General features: G+C 45.2%; 2 protein-coding genes across 2 annotated transcripts; both read left to right on the top strand.

Moving 5' to 3' along the window:
• The first annotated feature begins 3,959 nt into the window (after positions 1-3,959).
• LOC121608350 (mesogenin-1-like) lies at positions 3,960-4,863 on the top strand. The gene is made up of 2 exons (XM_041939609.1): positions 3,960-4,691; positions 4,810-4,863. Exons 1-2 carry the CDS (start codon positions 3,960-3,962, stop codon positions 4,861-4,863), a joined length of 786 nt encoding a protein of 261 aa, XP_041795543.1.
• Positions 4,864-10,036: 5,173 nt separating this feature from the next.
• Positions 10,037-10,948, top strand: mespaa (mesoderm posterior aa). Its single transcript, XM_041939598.1, has 2 exons — positions 10,037-10,726; positions 10,862-10,948. The coding sequence occupies exons 1-2, from the start codon at positions 10,037-10,039 to the stop codon at positions 10,946-10,948; spliced, it is 777 nt and encodes a 258-aa protein (XP_041795532.1).
• The last annotated feature ends 143 nt before the right edge of the window (positions 10,949-11,091 follow it).

Below are 11,091 nucleotides of genomic sequence, written 5' to 3'. Positions count from 1 at the left end.
GATTGAAAGGTTTTTACTGCTCGACAGGTCTGGAATAATAGAACATTATTTACATTCCCAATAAGTCAGCTATCAGTTCCTGCTCCCCACTTCCTGTTTCAATTGACTGAATTCAATTCAATTGAATCCAGCTGATTGTGTTCTTCTCTTGACTTGTGTTACATTCTGCGATGTCACTCTCTTACAATTAGAGGAAATTTACTGTCCACCTCTGGCTGACCCCTCCAGCCCCAGCTATGTTTCACACCTAGGGTGCAGAATGTATCCCCCTCACCCCCCCACCTGCCACCTCACTCACTGACATGCACACACACACACACAGACGGCAGAGGTTATATCAGAGGTTTACTTGCTCAGCCTTTTAACATAGAGTCCACATTCATACACAGGTACATGTCATCCTTGTATTACTGCGACTTTATTAAACTGTGGCATCATAGAGCCAGAGAGCACAGAGCAGCAGCTTCTGTCAATGTTTTTACAGTGAACTGTGATGGGCTTGTTGGAGCACCAACACAGCACTTTCATGTTTGGAACTCTGCTGGAGAGATGAAACACCGTTCTTTCAAAAGATGCTCCCTCATGTGGTGTTTAGGTGGTGGTTGTGGTTGAGATCTGGTGACTGTGCACGCTGTGGCTTTTGATTCACATCATCGTCACACATATGAAACCATTCAGTGAGCCCTCGTGTCGTCGTAAAATCTGCGTGCAGCATTAACAGATCATTCCTCTGTACTGTGGTTACGTGCAGGCGCTCCAGTCTAGATTAACCAGTGACCATGAGGGCTTTCCCTTCCGCAGGCTTCACAGGTCACGGTGGTTTGTTAAAACTGCAGACATTCATTCTCACTGGAGGAGTTGAGGAAAGTAGGTCCAGAGTTTCAATAAGCAATTAGTTCTTTCACTTTGAATGAAAAACAAAAGCAACGGTTACCCTCAGGAGAGCTGAATTATCTTCTGCTCCTTCCTCGTGTTAACCTAAACCACCAAATTCATAATAGTAGCGAACAACTGTGCCTGTTATAGTTTTCCAGACGGACCGCACCAACGTATAAACAACAGCTTGTTTCTTACTGTTGCTGCTGAAATTAGTTCCCAATAGAAGACCTAAAAAGGCAAAGGCAGAAATAAAGTAGATCATTTAATTCCTGCAACTGCATTGTGTTCCCCATTTTTCATATTCCCATACATACTGACTGCCTTTTATACATATTCATTTTATTCACTGGATATTCACTGAATCCGTTGCTACTTTGGCAGGTTTGTACACGTTCTGTCCCTGGATGCATTTCTTCTTCTTCCCTCTGCTTTTCCTCCTTTTTTTGCTGTATCACTGTTTATCATGGCGCCAGCCCAGTGTCCCCACAGGAATGATTGAAATTACTGGTTCTATTCCAAGCAGAAGGGGCGCACTAGAGGTCGTGGTGGGGTTGATGGACTCAGGAGCCCCAGACAGGTGGCAGGCAGCCCAGCCTCAGAGCCTGCTGTGGGTGTGTGTCCGCCCAGAGGTGCCAAACTCCCAGCCAGGCTCCCACAGCCTCACCTTGGTCAGGGTGACCGGCAGGGTCGCGCCGAGGGTTCAGCCCCAGTTCACCCTGCCCTCAGCCCGACACATCTTATCATGTCATCATTTCCAGTTGATCCAGCCACATTATTGACCAGCTCTCACTGTTCAAACCACTTTTCATTCCTGATGGTCCCCGGAGCTGGCAGGGCCTCGGTGTTCTGGTCAACGGAGCTCAAAGGGGATCAAAGATGAAGATCAGCCTCCATAAACTCCAGAAAAAGCCAGCTTTATGTTTCATCTGATTTTCTCACTGAGTATTTCTTATTTATCTGCATTGTTGCGATCCAGGTCTCCATCAGGGACGATAAAACCTCACAGCAGAGTCAATCACAAAGTGCGGGTGTTTCATGGAAGCTGAGCTGAGGAAAATCAGCTGTGTTGAACAGGGATGGGATTTATGACTGCTTTGATGTAAAGATGATTTAGTAAACAACGTAGACACAGAGCAAAATAAAACATGATGAATAACAGAACAAATTGTCTCCTAGCTCAAAAAAGTGGCGGCATGCAATCAGTGAAACGCACAGACGCACCGACTGATTGTACTCTTGAGCAAGTGCGTCCAGTTATTTCACATTTCCCTCTCCACGTGTATTTAAACTGAGAAGGTTAAAGTGAGAAAAGTTAATCCCTAATAAACCTGAATTTTCTATTATTTTAAGAACTTATTCTTAAGGTACCTCTAATGTGTTGACCATCCAAACCAAAGTTCAATATTGTCCACAATAATTAACATTGTGTGGATCAGTCTGTGCTAAAAGCAACCAAAAGTGGAATCTTGAAAGTTACATCACTGCTTCTGCTGTTCTACACAGAGAGAAAGGGGGGAGAGGGGAGAGGTGGGTCTGCACTGACAGTATTCTACAGAAAGACCTGGTTCTCACAGCTGAGGTGTGAAGCGACGCCTCCAGACTCATCAGGCCCCATCAGTGTGAAACCCTCACACCTCTGCTTTGACTGGATAACGCCGGTGATTACGCTTCATTAAATGTATTCAGGTTTACCGCAGTTACATGTCAGTCACGGGCTCCCATCCAGAGGCAGCGAGGACGGAAGAAGCTTCACTTCCAGGATCAAGATAAATAAAGCGAGCGATCAGGGGCGGCAGCTCACGCCCGACTTGCTGTGACTATAAAACGATCGTGGTGGTGAGAAGTGGTGGGATGTAAAGTGGAGGAAATCAGGGGAAGAGCAGAGCACACTGATGTCAGGTTCAAGGTTGTCGTGAGGTGAAGCAGGAGAGGGAGTGTAAACCTCCGGTGAGGGCAGACTCATCTCTGCTCTTTTAATAACAGAAGAAGAAACCTCCTGACCTCTGGACACTCACATGACGATGTGCATTTTTGATCACAGCAGTGTCACACACATCCTGACATATCATAATGATATGAGTGGAATCATAAATAGACACTGATAATAAACCCAAACCCTGACATTTCGCTTTCATGTTTCAAGCTGAATTGACATTCAACGAGAAAGCGTTTAAGCGGCCATAACAAAACGTGGTAAGAAGGTGTGATTTTATGTAGCACCACTCATTGTCCATGCAGCTGGTGTGTGTGCCACAGCCAGTGTCATAAGAAAACCCGTTCAGAGGGAAGCAACATATCATATGTTAGCATTAACGATCTGAATTCATCCACTGAATGTGGAAAAGGAACTTGCAGCTATAGCCGTCAGATAAATGCAGTAATGTCATATAATTGTGCTTTATTGTTGATTTAAATTTTGATTTGTATGTATCGCTTCTATAGATTAGATTATAGATACGTTTTGAATGCTAATTGTGAATGTTAATGATAAGTTTGACATTATCGTTGTTAGGGTGTTATGTGAGACACATCTCTGCAGAATGACGTGATGTTTATGTTTGGGCACGAGTTGGAAACAAGACTTAAACATCATCATGTGCTTAATAAAGACTAACAGCGTCTTCTTCTATCCAGGTATAACACAGCAGATTCCAGTTTTATTTTTGCAGTGTATGACTGTGGTCTTTGGCGAGAGAGGTCTGACCATGCAAAACAAAGCGTGTCCCCTACACATGTGCAAAATGCATCTGGGTCGCTGCAGGGACAAAACCCCAAAAAGCAAAAACTGTTTATTGTTGTGAGCAGGAGTCAAAATTCACACTTCCACTCCTGTAGCTGAACTTTCCCAGACATGGAGAAGGTCCCACTGAGGGATTGAGTGTGAGTGTGTGTGTGTGTGTGTGTGTGTGTGTGTGTTCAGGGGCCTCTGTTTTAGACAGTGATGGTTTGTGAGAATCTGTGGAGGTGTCACTTCACACCTCTGTGGCCTGGCCCAGACTTATAAACCGGTGCAGCAGAGCTGAGCAGCACAGACAGCCTCCCAGTCTCTCCAGTCAGACCACTGAGTTCCTCCACACAACATGGATACCTCCTCCGTCCCTCTGCTCAACTACGGCCTGCAGTACCAGTGGAGCTCCGACTCGGACCTCTCTAGCATCTCTTCTCCAGAAACCCTCTCCCCTGTCCCCTCTATGGACTCCAGCCTCTCTCCCTCCTACCAGCAGCTGCCACAGTCCACTCCTAAGGCAGCTAAGAGCGGATATTGCCAGAGCCTCAAATCCTCACCCTGCTCCCTGTCTGGACGTGGCCGGAAGACGGGCCGAGCCACCCGGATCCGCAGCAAGCAGAGGGAGAGCGCCAGCGAGAAGGAAAAGCTGAGGATGAGGGATCTGACCAAGGCTCTGCATCACCTCCGTTCCTACCTCCCGCCCTCGGTGGCCCCCGCCGGACAGACTCTGACAAAGATAGAGACCCTCCGCCTCACCATCCGCTACATCTCCTACCTGTCGGCCCAGCTGGGCCTCAGCGAGGAGGTGCTGTTTCAGAGGAGGGAACAGGGAGACACCTCGGCCAGTGACGCCTCCTCACCTGACATCCTCAGCTACTTCCAGCACGGCTCCATGGGAGGCCAGGGGGCCCAGCTGCAGAACCAGAGCCTGAACCAGGACCTATACTCAGCCCAGTGCCACAGCCAGAACACCATGCTGCATTCTGGGAGCTGTAGTTTTGGAATGGATCAGTACAATGAAGCTCCGCAGAGAGACATGAGCATGGACACCTCCCTGCAGTCACCTCCACAGCCCTCCTGTCAGGTATATATGTGAACAGTATTTATGGATCTTTATATACAGAAATTACACACAATTGCATCTTTTTGAAGTGAAAGTACCAAATGCTAATCACGTTTCCTGCTGATTTTTTTTAATACAGATGTGTGGCACAGACTTCTGCATGCCGCTGGTTCCCAGAGAGTATTGGGGTTAAACGCTCCAGCACTGCTTCATCACCATCCAACAACAGACACAAACTACTTCTCTGTTTTTACTGCCTCACTGTGAAACAAGTAATTTATTTGAAAAGTATATGCTATTCTACGTTTTATTTATTTTGTAATGTGAACTGTTCCATGTAAATATTGATATGTCTAACAATTATTTTTATATTTCTTTATACCTCTATTTATAATAAAATATTCAAACGTCTCATGCTTCGTCATCATTCAAAGCCTCGTTGCCGTGATGCAGTTCACTTTCTCTCACTCACCATTCAGACATAATTATTATGTGTGTTCTTAGAATAAGGGCGTTGTGAAAAGGAAGGTTACTGGTTCAAATTGCCAAACACAAGACAAAATGTGGTCCTGTAACATAAAGGCCTAGTCCCTACATTTATAATATCTTCTTGGGCAAGGTATTTACCTCGTGGTTGCACAGTGTGTGTGCATTTACCTCCTTTATTTAAAAGAATGTGGGGCATGTTAGAGTTACTGCTCAGGGAAAGAGTTTCAGAGCGCCCTCTGCTGGTCAAAACAGCACACTGGTGCCTCACACGATCAACAAGAACAGTGATTTGGTGCAGGAAACTTATGTTAGTAATGGCTAGTGTGAATCATAAAAACACACAAAAAACAAACTCAAAAGTCTTCCTATGAAGTATTTTTTACACGTATTATTATTATTATTATTATTATTATTATTATTATTATTATTATTATTATTATTATCATGCTTATAATTACTATTCGGATCTTGCACTCAACAATACGAGGTATAGAAAATATGATGATGCTCATTTCTTTCTTTTTTTTGGTCAGGTGTATTATTTAAATTGGATAAATAATACACCTGTGTATCAAATGACAATGTGGAAGCAGTGCCACAGTGTGTGAGAGGGCCATTCACCTGCAGAGAGTTATCAGCTGAACCTGCAGATCCCCTCAGTTTTAGAGCACTGTTATAATTGAGAATTTAGATTTGCACTTTTTCACTGAACCCATGATATTTACTGGATGTTCTCATTTAATCACCAATGTCAGAGTTTAGTTTGATAAGCAGGCCTCTCTAATCTGTCATGTTAGGTTTGTTGCAATAGATTCACGCCTCAATGACAACATCCACTCATCTTTTATATCACTTTTCAGTAAGTTCACATGAACAGTGGCTGGCCTGTTCATGTCAGAGATAACTGGCCAATGAAACTCGGTCCGTGTGGGTCCGACCTCTGTACGGGGCAGTACCAGCCCAAGAAGATAACTGTGATCCCCTTCTGACAGAGATCCTGTCACTCTGAGCCCAGTGCTGCCTTACTTTACCTGTGACCTAAATAAATTCTACATCTGTGATCTGAAGATGTCTTTGGCTTGTTCTTGGGCTTCCAACTAAAGAATCAGGTTAACAGCACTTTAGAGTGAGTCTCAGCTCATTGTTTAGCTGTCCGGCTCACACCTTTACTTGGTCTCAAGAGGTAGCTGTTTTCAGTGAAAAAGGTCTTAAAATCCACCTACACCAATACACCAATTAGTATCAAACAGCTGATAGACAGTCGGCAACGAGCTGGTGAACACAGTGGAGCGTTCAGCTGCTGAAAAGGCTGGATATTTCCCTCAGGAGTTGGTAGTTGCTCAGTAACTGCTGGATGTGTAAATAATTAACTGTTTGCTAACTAGTTCATCATTTAGAATTAAAAGGTCATATATCAGTGTTGTGTTCATGATTTATTCATTCATTCTTGTTTCCACTGTCTCCAAATGACTAAAAAAGGCCCCTGCAAACCATCAGAGATGGGTAAAGTATTATTTTACAATACTAAGTAACACTACTGAGGAATTAGAGCTGAGAGTTCACAACTCATCCTGAAAAAGCCAACACAACAACTGCATGTCACAAACGCTTTAAGTCGCTTTAAAGGAAAAGTTCAACATTTTCAGGTGTCTGTAAGAACACTGAGTCTGCTTTTGCTCGCTTGTTCATTCCTCCTGTTCATACTAGCAAAGAAGACATCCACTCTCACTATGATTTAATTGTATGTGATGGGGAGGGAATCCACAGTCCTCTTTCCATGTTAAAAAAATAGCAGCCTAAAGGGACAATCTCTGTAGTACAGCTGTAGCTCCACAAGGAAACACAAAGAAGGGAATTTCAAAGCAAAAAGGCAAACTTCTTGACTTGTCATGCTCTAAAAGAACAGGTGTTTCTAATATTATTAATTTTGTTTCCCAGTAAGGCATGAGAGTGTGAGCCAGCACGCACAATACGAGGAGCCTGAAACTGAAGCGGCTAAAGGTGAACATTAGAACAGAAGTTGAGATGCAATTTGCTGCAACAAAGAAAAACAATAAACTGTATTCAAGAAAAAAAATCCATAGAAGATCATACGACACAGGGGGTTGAAAGTATATGAGGTATGCTCCCATATATCCACAAGGAGATAACACAACTGATTTTTACCTGCTCACCAGCTACCCACAGAGACACAAGCCTTCCCACAAGCATTATAGTAACTGCTGTGGTCTGAAGCATGTGAGAAAATACTAGCCTGAGGTTTGTTCCACAGCAGACCAGAGATCAGCCTCTGGCACAGGTTATCTAGCTTGTTTAGTGTATCTTTGTTAATGGGGCTCTGCAAACACGGAGAGGTCCTTGGCACCGCCAAGTCTAGACTAAGATGTAGGAGCCTCCCTTCTCTTTCCCCCTTTCTCTCACCTACAGCCCTAATTACCTGCTAGAGCCAGCAGAGAGGGCTTTAATATTCATAGAGGAGAGTGGATCTCCATAGCAGGCCGGAGGATTAGGCCAGAGTGTTTGGTTTGCCACATACGTGCAGATCATTTGAAATGCAAGCATCAAACCTAACACAAAGCCTAATACACTCACTTAGGTCTTTCATCACAGAAGAGCTAATAAACTCTCAAGGCTAAAAGGTTTGGGATGAAAGGGTTGGCACTGCTGTGCTGATTATTCACTCATTACATGTGAGTAAACACCGTCAGAGCTAATGTGCAGATCCTCTCTATCATCAGCCTGGGAGGGACAGAAGAAAGCTGACAGCTGGGAAGGTTTGAGGTGGAAAACAATAACCAGTTAATGGTTGATCATTTGAAACAAAAAAAAGAGGTCCTTTCACTTAAATACATCAATGAAATAAACTATAAATATTTACACATCAGAACTAGCAGTAATAAAAATGATAGGATCCCATCTGTAAAAGCTTGAAACTTTAATCAACCAGACTAATCCTAACCAACAAGACTAAGATTAGATGTAGTGAGTGAATATCACTCATGAGTGTCACTGATGATGGATGATGGATCATTTTATATGTAACAAAAACAGATTAAATCTGGGAAGGAGGAAATATAAATATATGAGTGGATATTTATAGTGACCCATGTAATGTCATGTCACATTGTGTGAGTGTGTGTGTGTGGTGTGTGTGTGTGTGTGTGTGTGTGTGTGTGTGTGTGTGTGTGTGTGTGTGTGTGGGCGGGGGGGGGGGGGTCACTGTGAGAACTAGTCCTCAGGTCAGCTGTCAAGTCGGGTGTCACCTCACACACTTCACAAGTCAAGACAAACAAAAAACCTAAACCAGCTTCAGCAAAATCAGTTAAAATAGCATTTTGACATTTAGAAGCTCTTCTTGGTCCTCGGAGGACCCCCATCCCTGCTGTGCATATTTTACTTAATTCAGGTGTCTGTTTTTGTTGCATAACTGAGGTGGTGGAGGGCTGTGCGAGACTGGTTCACACGTCCTGCTCATGGGTTTCACCTCCGCTGCAGAGCAGGAGTCAAATGTGACGCGGCGGTTTGTGGGAAAGCTGCTCGGAGTTCAGATCCACAGTCAACACCTGAGCACCGAATCCGCAGAGACATCGGAGCATTGCAGCAGAAGAATAACAGCATTAAATAAGATAACTGAAGATTCATTTTTCAAGCCTATGAATTCCTGTAGCGACAAGTGGCTGAGAAGGTATGGACTGATTCTAAAATGTATCGACCTCATGTCAACATTAAAAACATTGCCAGAAAGTTCAGTCCAGATCCTCAAATACAAAATGTGGTAGTGGTTATTGGCTCTTCTGTGAGGATGAGGGTTCCCGGGCCGGTGAGGTCTACTGCTGTCCAAACAGGACGAGGTGTGAGCTCATCACACCTCACAGCTGCCCCGGCACACTTCTGCAGCCTGACTGTGTAGGACAGTGGTCCCCAACCTTTTCTGTACCATGGCCCAGTTTAACGTCTGACAGTATTTTCACGGCCCAGTCTAAAGGTGTAGCAGATAAAAACAAAATAAAATGATAAGATCCCCATTTAAAACTGTGGTATTTTCTCTTTAATAATAATAATAACAATAATAATGAACGTAAATCCACTTTTTAATCATGTCAAGAGGACCTGGCTGCAGACTGGCACTCTCAGGCACCACCTGTTTTTCAAATTATGTGAAAAAACAAAATAATGGAAATTATTTTTTCTTTCTGTGCGGCCCAGTACCAAATGACCCACGGCCCACTAGTGTGGGCATCAAGGTTGGGGATCAATGGTGTAGGAGATACCAGAGCAGAGGGAAAGAGATGGAGAACCACCCAATTAACTTGACCGTATATGGATGATGATGGGACACAGCAGTAGTTTGACTGAGCATCAGACCTGACAGTTTAGCTTCTTGATCTTTCGTTCCATCAGCCACTCATAAAAACGTGTCATTGGATTACTGTGTATTTGTCATCATAACAGATCATTTAGCTGCTGCACTCACAGCCAACAACACTCCAGACCTCTAACTGAAATGTCAGTCAGCAGTGACCCAGGTTCAACCCCTGCCATAGCATGGTCGTGTTCCCGGGCGGCAGGAGCGTGTAATGTGAATTTATCCACTTCGTGATGCCCATGTGAGCTGCCGGGTCACACCTTGTGCTGGAGCTGGCCTGTTTCCCATGGGACCCCCTGGCCGAGGTGTCAGCCCTGCTCCTAGAGCTTCTCAGGACCAGAGGTGGCTGCCGGAGGTGCAACCTCACACCTCCCACCACATATATGGGGCAGCCTCCTCAGTCCTCCTCACTATCCTCTGCCTGCCTTACCAGCAACTCACTGACAGCCCACTGCTCAGGGAAGAGCTCACAGCCACAGCGCAAACTACAACTGCAACTACGACAGCAGCAATGGAGGTGTCCTACTGCTCTCCTCTCCAGCTCCAGGACAACTCTTTCCTGTTTGACTGCGAGTCCCTCCTGGACAAGTCTTATGATCCTCTGGCCTATGATCCGGCCTCGGACCCTGGTTACTTCAGCGCTGGCAGCAGCCTGTCTCCCACCTCTTCTGTGGACTCCTTCTGCTTCTCCCCCAGCTCCCTCCAGACGGCTGGAAACGAACAAAACGCTTTGGACTGTTTCGTCTTCAAGAGCCCGGCAGCACCTCGTCTGACCCACGATGCACAGACTCTGCCCTGCTCCAGATCCTCCGCAACCACATCCAGCACAAAGAAATCCAGGTCCAGATACCCGGGGAAGAAGCGCCAGACAGCCAGCGAGAGGGAGAAGCTGAGGATGAGGGATCTGACCAAGGCCATGCATCACCTCAGGACGTACCTGCCACCCTCAGTGGCACCAGCTGGGCAGACCCTGACCAAGATCGAGACGCTGCGCCTCACCATCCGCTACATCTCCTACCTGTCGGCTCAGCTGGGCATCAGCGAGGAGGTGTTGGAGCAGAGGAGATCCTCAGGCTTTGTGGAGCAGCCCCAAGCCCTAAGCCACTTCCTGGATCAGCCAACAGCCAGCTGCAGCCCACAAGAATCAGACTGTCACACCATGAGCACAGCCCAGCTGTCCTCGCTGCAGCCCTCATATCAGGTATGTTCATATCATGGTCGCAAAATTCCACAATGTCAGTAGCTTAGAAAATAAAAAAATTGGCTTTTCAAAGGTTTTTCATTGGAGTGTTTCAGTTGAATGAGTTCATGACCAAAATCTGTTTTCTGTTGTCAGGTTTCCAGCGGAGCTTACTTCTCCTGCGAGCAGTTCTGGACGGCACAGCAGCAACTACAAAACGCCGCCTTCTCTGGACAGTGCTGAGGGCCGCGGCCATCAGTCCGCTCAGCTATTTTCATTGCAACAATGACCTCTTACAACATTTATGGACAAAACTTATTGTTATTTTGAACAAAATAGATGAAGAAGATTCTGTGATTTCTGTGTTTTTGTATATAGACCTGTAT

The sequence above is a fragment of the Chelmon rostratus genome, chromosome 1 (assembly GCF_017976325.1).
Source record: "Chelmon rostratus isolate fCheRos1 chromosome 1, fCheRos1.pri, whole genome shotgun sequence".
Lineage (NCBI taxonomy): Eukaryota > Metazoa > Chordata > Actinopteri > Chaetodontiformes > Chaetodontidae > Chelmon > Chelmon rostratus.
This window is presented reverse-complemented; position numbering and strand designations above follow the sequence as displayed.

Bases quoted from the DNA above. Each gene is read 5' to 3' on its own strand.
- mespaa (XM_041939598.1), top strand. From the start codon at position 10,037: ATGGAGGTGTCCTACTGCTCTCCTCTCCAGCTCCAGGACAACTCTTTC. The intron at 10,727-10,861 runs GTATGTTCATAT...TTCTGTTGTCAG, and splicing joins CGCTGCAGCCCTCATATCAG to GTTTCCAGCGGAGCTTACTT.
- LOC121608350 (XM_041939609.1), top strand. From the start codon at position 3,960: ATGGATACCTCCTCCGTCCCTCTGCTCAACTACGGCCTGCAGTACCAG. The intron at 4,692-4,809 runs GTATATATGTGA...TTTTTAATACAG, and splicing joins CTCCACAGCCCTCCTGTCAG to ATGTGTGGCACAGACTTCTG.